Here is an 8,490-nt window from a genome sequence, read left to right on the forward strand (position 1 = left end):
AAATTGCACAGATGAGCGAGAGTTCCCAAAGTCGCCACTTCAACGCACTGGTGGGAACCTAGTACCGTGGCCTGAAAAAACGAGAGTGAACATCACCAATTTTAAGGACGAATTGGTTATTATTACGCTTCAGCAACACTCACTGTATTGGTTTTCGTGTTCTTTTTCGTGGACGTAAGCTCTATTTGAAAGCATAATAGGAGACTCTTTGACAGGGCCTGGTAAGGACCCATTCGCCGCGGGCCCACTGTGTTAACCACGGACTTGGGGACAGAGGGAAAGTGTGCGCCCTCACCGCTTTGAGAAGTTTACCTGGAAAGGGCGAAGTCCACGTGCGCACCTGCAGAGGGGCCTTTGTGGGGGCAGAGGGAGGTGCTTAAGGCCCCCTAGATGCGGATAAAACCCCGGGTTCTTGCCTCCCCAAGACCCCGACGCGAATCGGGTATTATTCAGAAATTCATTCCCGACCCACTCGAGGACTTAAATTTTGCAAAGCTTGGCGAAGCACACACGGTGAGGAGCTGCACACACCAATTTCCCAGACTCCAGCTTGCCGCGGAGAGACCTCATCCTGGAGCGCAGAGAAAGGGTGGCGGCGACGGGGCGGCCGAGGCGCCTGGGTGGCCGGAGGCACCAGGGACGGTGAGGTGGCGGCGCCGCGGGGTTCCCGGAGACCGTGGGGTGGTGGGGCTGCCCGGCTTGCGCGAGCGGAGCAGGTGACCGGGCGGATGCGCGCTTTGCACCCCCTCACTCGGCCAGGCAGTGCCCCGCGAGACGCGGGTCCCCGAACCCGGTCTGCGCCGGCCCGCACCCCCCCTCCCCCCAACCTCCGCAGCCGGCGCGCCGTTCCGGGGCGTGTCCTCGGCCACCCGGCTTCTATATAGCGGCCGGCGCGGCCGGGCCGCCCAGATGCTGGCGCAGCGGCTCCGCACTGCGGATTGGCCTTTGCCTGCCCCGGATCTCATAGCCTCGCGCCGCTCGCTGTCGCCCAGTCCCCGCTGCGCCCGGCCGGCCGAGCAGCGGGCCTCCGCGTCGGGCGTCATGCAGCGGGCCCGCCCCGCGCTCTGGGCCGCGGCGCTGACCGCGCTGGCGCTGCTCCGCGGGCCGCCGGCCACACAGGCAGGCGCGGGCGCGGCGGGCGCGGGCCCCGTGGTGCGCTGCGAGCCCTGTGACGCGCGCGCCTTGGCCCAGTGCGCGCCTCCGCCCGCCTCGCCCGCGTGCGCCGAGTTGGTGCGCGAGCCCGGCTGCGGCTGCTGCCTGACGTGCGCGCTGCGCGAGGGTCAGCCGTGCGGCGTCTACACCGAGCGCTGCGGCGCGGGCCTCCGCTGCCAGCCGCCCCCTGGCGAGCCGCGCCCGCTGCAGGCGCTGCTGGACGGCCGCGGGCTCTGCGCCAACGCCAGCGCCGCTGGCCGCCTGCGCGCCTACCTGCTGTCCACGCCGCCCGCGTCAGGTGAGCCGCCCTCGCCAGGTGCGCCGCGCTGGGGAAACTGAAGCCCGGCGAGATCAGGGCGCTCGCCCGAGAGACCCTTCGCAGCCGGCCCTCAGCTCTCTGCGTTCTCTGAGCGCAGCGTGCTTGTAAATTGCAAAGCGCTTTGGGCGAAAATGGGTTAAAGATTTCCTGGGGAGGGAGGGAGCAGATACCCAGGTTAGCGGTCGGTGGAAAGAGCCTGGACACAGGAGATTGTCTGGCCATTCAGGCAGGCCCCGCTCAGGAACGTGGGTGTGTGCTGTGCGACCCAACTCTGAAGGGCGAGTCTTATTTCCCACGAACCAAGAGTGAGTGTGTCCACGCTGAGGATGTTTGCCGGGCCGGGGACGCAGCGAGGTTCCTGGGGCGGAGTTGGACGGGGAAGATGAGCAGGTACATTGTAGGAAATGGTTACTGGCTTTAAAAATACTAAAATTTACCGAGACTTGCAGTTTGCAAAGCAGTGTCCCGTCCAGTGGTGTCCCAAAACCAGCGAGGTAGGAATTGGGTATGGGTGTCTTCTGCAGTTGGATACCCTGGCGTTTAGAAAGAAGTGACTCTGGACTTGGTAGCTGCTCCTCTAAATGTCAAGCACGCATAGCCAACCTCACTCAAGTTATGTGAGTGAGGTTCCTGCATAGCTGAGGGCTGAGAATTCTGCCCGGAGCTCCAGCCACCAGCTGGACAGAGCACAGTGGGGCAGCCCCCTTTTGGGGCTAGAAGGATGGATGTCCCCTTATAACTTCCCTACCTGCAGAGTTGCACTCCCAGGTGAGGCTATTTCCTCTCCAAGATTAGTGGAAAGGCAGAATTCCAAATACCTAAGACATGTATAAGCACTTATATGTTAACTGGTAACTGTTAGAATTGCTAGAGGCATTTGTCTCTCGGGGCAGTTGGTCAGCAGGCAGTAGAAATTACTCAGAGTTCTTGGAAAAGAAATGCAAATTTGTTCATTTACATACGCTTAGCATCTACTTTGACGCAGTACTTCCCTGACAAAGAAAGAAGAAAACACTAAGATTAAAGGAAATTGAAACTAGATTCTCCCGATTAAGAACTGCCTGTCAGGTACTGTGCCAGATGAATGTGTGCTTCCCAGAACAGGAGACCCCTCGGGAACTTTGCAACTCCTCCTCCTCGTGGGACTGTTCCTTTTCCTGGGGAGGAAATTGAGACCCAGAGAGGAAGAATGACCCCAACACCCCTGTGAGTGCACCTGCCCAGGTGCCTCCCGGATAGGGCAGGGCTTCTGCAGCAGAAGCAGTGTCTTTCAGCCCTACTCAGTCCCCTGGAAGCATTCTCCAAGGTGGGCCTTGCATCTGCTCCTTGGAACCTGGAGCCAGAGGACTTGACGAGCTTCCAGGCAGCAGGCAGGCTGCCACCCTGAGGGGGTGTTCCCGGGACGGTAGAGAACAGGGCAGCTGGAGCGGGGGCTTGGCACCCCAGGTGCCCTAGATCCAGGAGCAGAGAGCGGACTGAGCCCCTCCTGGGAGGGGGGCGATCAGGGTGTTGCTCATCAGAATGAAGCTGTCCTGTGAGTTAGCTGGCTGCGTAGACCCAGGCAAAAGGAAGGGGCTCGCCACGGCCCCTTATCCCTTAGCCATCCCAAGGATTGTAAGCCTTGAGAGGAGATCTGGTGGTTTGCTCCTCTGCAAACCAGGGAGGGAGGACTCAGCCAGGACAGGGCCCCAGGACGTGCAGGTCTCTGCCGCTCTTCCAGGTGTTCTGGAGCCCGCGTGGAGAGGGAGTCAGCGACGTGCCAGTGAGCGCTGTCGGACTCTACGGACACGCCTCCTGACTAGGGGCTTGCCGCCAGGGCGCCTTGCGGAGACCTCAGCGCCTTCCCTGGCTCGGGTCTGCCCCCTGCTGGCGGAGGACGAGAGGCACTTGAAAGTGACGGCGTGCAAAGCTTTTTTCTTCAGCAACACCTACCTTGTAAAAGCACGTGTGCTAGACTCTTTATAAGATGGCTTCTTGAGACAAAGCGAGCGTCCGGCCCCACGAGTATCGTGGCTCAGCACTTGACCAGAATGTTTTCCCGAGCTTGTGTGCATTATTGAACCACATTTCCTCTCGGGTTAGACTCAGTCAGAAGGGTAAGATTTTGAAAAGACTGTCCTTCAGTGCCGATGACCCTCAAGTCTGTGTCTTCCTCGTGTCTTTCAAGGAAACGGCAGTGAGTCCGAGGAGGACCGCAGCGTGGGGAGCGTGGAGAGCCAGGCCCTCCCCAGCACGCACAGGGTGCCCGACTCCAAAGTCCACCCCGTCCACACCAAGATGGACGTCATCAAGAAAGGCCACGCCAGGGACAGCCAGCGCTACAAAGTAGACTACGAGTCCCAGAGCACTGACACCCAGAACTTCTCCTCCGAGTCCAAGCGTGAGACGGAATACGTGAGAGATTTTCCTCCTGCTGCAGGGGCGGGGAGGGGGGTGTGGCTGCCCGGCCTGGGTGCCCAGAGATCACGGGGTCGACAGTAAATCCGGGGTCCTGCTGCGGCAGCGGGTGGCCAGGAGCCACTCCTTACAGAAGGGATGTTGACCCCTCCGCCCCCCCCCCCCCACCACCACGGCAGGGATCTCGTGAGAATCAGCGTGCTGCTCTCCAGGCCTCTGCGGGAGAGAGACGTGTTCTCACAGACTGGCGCTAGTTTCTTTACTTGGCCTCTGAGTGTCCTGGCCTGTTGAGGCTCCGCCCCAGCTCTGGGGAATCGTGAGGGAGACAAGCAGCAGGGTTCGCATCCATGTGGGAACAGTGAGGCCCAATCAGGCAAGAGATGCTGGAGGAGCGCATGGCAGCACCCCCCCCCCCCGCCCCTGGCTGGTTCCCTAGGCACCATGGGGCACTGGCAGACAGGGAGTCCCTGGGTAACCCGCGCCTGCTCCTCAGGGGCCCTGCCGCCGGGAAATGGAGGAAACGCTGAACCACCTCAAGTTCCTGAACATGCTCAGCCCCAGGGGCATCCACATCCCCAACTGCGACAAGAGGGGCTTCTACAAGAAGAAACAGGTGAGCAGTGTCTGCACGGCTCCTTGTCTCCCACGCCTGCTCTTGTGGGGCAGCAGTCCTACTCTGCCACCCCGGTTCCGGGGCCACAGCCCCTGTTCCCGGTCCCGCCACACCCGAGACCTCCACCCCTAAACCCCGGTGTCTCTCCACCATCGCTGCTCCCTCCTGAACTGCAGAGCAGTGCGCGACCTCCCGGGAGCCCTTCAGTGGCCACAGAGGGCCTGCCCCGACACAGCACTGTCGTTAGCCCTGCACCACTGAGGAGAGTTTCTGCCAAGCCTGACGTGACGTCACATGTCAGCAGGCTGACCCTGAGGCCCCTCCCTGGTTGGTCCCTCTCACTCCCGTGCCTTCCTGGTGGTGGCCAGCTGCCAAGGGTCAGACACACTGGAGATCTGGCTCTTTGCAGGTGTGGTGAGTGCACATTAGGTGAGGTCACATTAGGGCAGCGTCCCTGTCATCCTTCTAACCGGACAGCTTCAACTGTGGTACCTATAGAATTAGTCCTAGAACAGAAGGCCTGGGCATGTTCCAAGAGTTGGTGGTGGTGGCCCCGATCAGAGGGCTCTGCCCTCCCCAGTGGCCACTGATCGCTCTGTCGTCTCCATATATTCATACCAGGCACTTATTCAGCCACCTCGGCCTGAGAAGGTACCAGACACATGGCTAGGATGTGCTCCGAAGGCCCCGAGGTGACCTGCAGCAGGCAGATGGGACACTGTCATGCCCCCATTCAGCAGGGGGCCTTTAGGGCCAACAGGCCATTGTCCACCCCAGCCAGACCCCGAGGAACACGGACCACCAGCCCCCTGCTTTTCTGGAACACCACGCGCCCCCAGACTCGCGGACGGGGTGCACACCCGGCCTCGATCAGGTGTGCTTTCTCGGCCTAGCAGAGGCCTGGCCCCTGCCCTGCCCTGGGCACCGGGGCGTCAGGACCCCCGCGGTGGGGCCCCTGGGCTCACGCTCGGTCCTCTGTGTGCTCTGCCCCCAGTGCCGCCCTTCCAAGGGCAGGAAACGGGGCTTCTGCTGGTGCGTGGACAAGTACGGGCAGCCCCTCCCGGGCTTCGACGTGAAGGGGCGGGGCGACGTGCACTGCTACGGCGGCGTGGAGAGCAAGTAGAGGCGCTGCGGGTGAGGAGGCCCCTGTCCGGGGCGGGGCGGGGCGGGGCGGGGGGGCGCTGAGGGGAGGCCGGGGGTGCGGGGGCGGTGGCAGACGGCGCCCCGTAAGGAAGCAGGGGAGCTGGAGGGGGTGCGGGCGGGGGCTTCAAGGAAGCTGCTGTCCGGTCCGGGCGGGGGCTCTGGGGACTGCCCACTGAGGACTGCCCACGGTCCAGCGGCCCCGGCGACAGACACACACCCACAGCACAGACCCTCGGCAAACACGGGACAGTGCAGGAAAAGAGGGTCTGTGGCCAACTTGTCTTCAGGCTGCTTCACCTCATTTTAAAAAACGAAGAACACCTAAACATTCATGTGCACATAATGCAGGATTTCCAAATTTAAGCTTTTCCCCGTAAGTCTGCTGATTCACTTGTCTTCACGTGTCAAGTCTTTTAATCCCAAAGAACTGGCTGGGGGGAGGGTGTAGCTCAGTGGTAGGGCTGCTGCTTGGCACCCAGGAGCTCCTGGGTTCCATCCCCAGCACCTCCATTAAAAATAAATCAATAAACCTAATTACCTCCCCCTCCAAAAAAAGACAAAAGAACTTGTTAAAGGAAATGTGTTTCTAGAAAATGTGGCTATTTTTTTTTCTGGAAAATACATTATGGCTAGTCTGATAGCCTACAATTAATACAGCCTATGATGAATGCAATTTTAACAAAGTTGATTGAAATCTAATATGAAAATGAAATTTCAAACCATCGTTTTGAAGAGGGAAATTACAGTCAATACTCTTTTGCCTTTTCCTGAATGAAAGATCTTTCAGGGAAGGAAAGGGACACATACTTCATCTTCTCAAGACAAATTGAAGGAAATCTCTTTTGGGGGGGGGGTATGTTTTGTTCTCTCGCAAGTTGGAAAAAACATCATTCTAATTTTAGGGTGACTCTGTGTAAGTGAACACCGTGAGTGTCTTGTGGTTGAGACACTGCTTCGTTAAAAAGTGTGGCGCGAGCCCTTAGGAGGCCAGGTGCCCGCAGGTCATGCCTGATTGTCCGAGGGCTGGAGTTGAGCCCTCTGGATTCCGGGGGGAAGTGTTTCAATATGTTTCTTTTTCTTTTTGTTTTAGTTCATGTGGAGCTCAAATATGCCTTATTTTGCACAAAAGACTGCCAAGGACGTGATCAGCAGCTGGCTACAGCCTCAATTTTTATTTCTTTTTGTGGTGAATTGATTTTTTGGGGGAGGGGGAACCAAAGTTTAGGAAGAGGTGTTTGAAATGCCGAGTTCTCTTCTCAGTGGGGAGCTCGGCATCTTTCCACTTTCTAGTAGTCAGTGAAACACATTTCGATTTTTCTTGTTGCTTCCTGTAAAGATACTTGTCAGCTCAGGCACACGCTATCTGTCCTGGTGCTGGTCCCGTGTGCCCGCTGCCATGTTCACCGACGCAGCGCACCTGCTGCTTCATGCTTGTACATGCCCGCTTTGTCCCCCTGCGAGATGACACAGGCCCCGTCAGGAATGGGAACGCCCTGCACTCTGGGGCTTGCGTGTCCCAACGCGCCCTCCTGGAGCTACGTCTTGGAGGCCAGGGCCAGGGTCCCTCGACCAAGAAGATATTTTGTATTATCTTCAAGGGACCTGCAGTGCTTGGAAACTAGTGGAGAGAATAAGGTGGAATCTTACTAAAAAAAAAACAGAAAAGAAAAAAAAAATGACCAAGAATGTTCCGGGGAACTCTGGGACTCTACCAAGGCGGGGATTTCTGACCCTCCTTTGTCATGCAGCTTCCTGAAGACACAGCCTTTGCTGAGGCCCCGTAGGGCAGGGGGACCGGGGCAGCAGAGAGAGGCTCCGTTTTTTGAGGCATCGCGAGTAATAGCCCAGTTCTCCAAGTACTGCAGAAAATCGTGTTTCCTGTTCAGCAGTTCAAGGGCAAGTTTGTTCTTGAGGACTGAGCTTCTTAAAGGGAGAGGAGATGTATTTTCATCTCTCCCCTTTTGTGCCCCTTGGTACAGTGTTTAAAAAAATTCGTAATGATCCTGTCTAACCAGGGAAGATGAGGGGACCCTGAAAGCACCCAGAGGTGGCCCGTGCCCACAGCACTTGGAACCCTCTTTCTAGTTCACACGTGCACAGAGGAGGAAGCCGTTCTTTGCAGTCTGTTCACACTGTGTGCGTCATCGTCCAGTAGGGTCCGCCCGTACCAGATAACCCTAGGAGAAGTGGTAGCAGTGCTGGAGGGGACCAACGTGGCCACGACCAGGGGCGGGGCCGGAGCATGGGCCCGGCCGCTCTCCTGCCTGGGAGGCTGCCCCCAGGGTCGGGCAGCAGAGTGGGGAGGCGTCCCCGGCTCTGGCTGGGCCCATGTGGCACACAGCCCTCCTTGGGAGACAAAGGGATCGCGAGACGTTCTGCCTACCTATTAGCTTTCCTTTATTTTTGTAATTAAGTTTTTGAGGATAAAAAGGTATTTTTGAAAAGTTTGCCTGGCAATGTATTTATAAACAGTAAATAAAGTTTTTACCATAAAGAAAGCCCCTTCCTCTTGTCAGTGTCTGGTTCCAGGTTTTGTGTTACTAACGAAACTCTCCAGAGAGGCGCAGGTGTGCGGACTGGTCTGAACTTTCCGACTTTCCCTGCTTCCGTCTCTGGAGCCCGAGGAGCTCCAGCCGAGGGCCTTGCTGGCCCTGTGGGGGTGCTGGGTGACACCTGCAGTGAGCCTCCAGGTGGGAAGGTCAGGTCGTCCATCCTGGCCCCGTCCGGGAGTGGGCAGGGCGCGGCTCAGCGATGCACCTCCTCTGTGACCATCTGGCTCTGGTTGCCATTAGGTTGTCCCCTGTTGTCCTGTCTGTCAGCACCCGGGGCAGCCTCTGAACAGGACTGACACGCTGGAGCATGCAGC

General features: G+C 58.4%; 1 protein-coding gene across 2 annotated transcripts; it reads left to right on the forward strand.

The window, feature by feature from the left end:
- Positions 1-893: 893 nt before the first annotated feature.
- Positions 894-8,122, forward strand: IGFBP3 (insulin like growth factor binding protein 3). 2 transcript variants are annotated; one of them, XM_032476325.1, is made up of 5 exons: positions 896-1,450; positions 3,639-3,865; positions 4,362-4,481; positions 5,476-5,615; positions 6,715-8,122. In XM_032476325.1, exons 1-4 carry the CDS (start codon positions 910-912, stop codon positions 5,602-5,604), a joined length of 1,017 nt encoding a protein of 338 aa, XP_032332216.1. In that variant the 5' UTR covers positions 896-909; the 3' UTR covers positions 5,605-5,615; positions 6,715-8,122. The 2 variants fall into 2 exon arrangements, with proteins under 2 accessions (XP_032332217.1, XP_032332216.1); XM_032476326.1 differs by lacking the exons at positions 5,476-5,615; positions 6,715-8,122 and adding an exon at positions 5,103-5,339 and having other exon boundaries at positions 894-1,450.
- Positions 8,123-8,490: the final 368 nt, after the last annotated feature.

This window comes from Camelus ferus, unplaced genomic scaffold, assembly GCF_009834535.1.
Source record: "Camelus ferus isolate YT-003-E unplaced genomic scaffold, BCGSAC_Cfer_1.0 contig385, whole genome shotgun sequence".
In the NCBI taxonomy this organism is placed as follows: Eukaryota; Metazoa; Chordata; class Mammalia; order Artiodactyla; family Camelidae; genus Camelus; species Camelus ferus.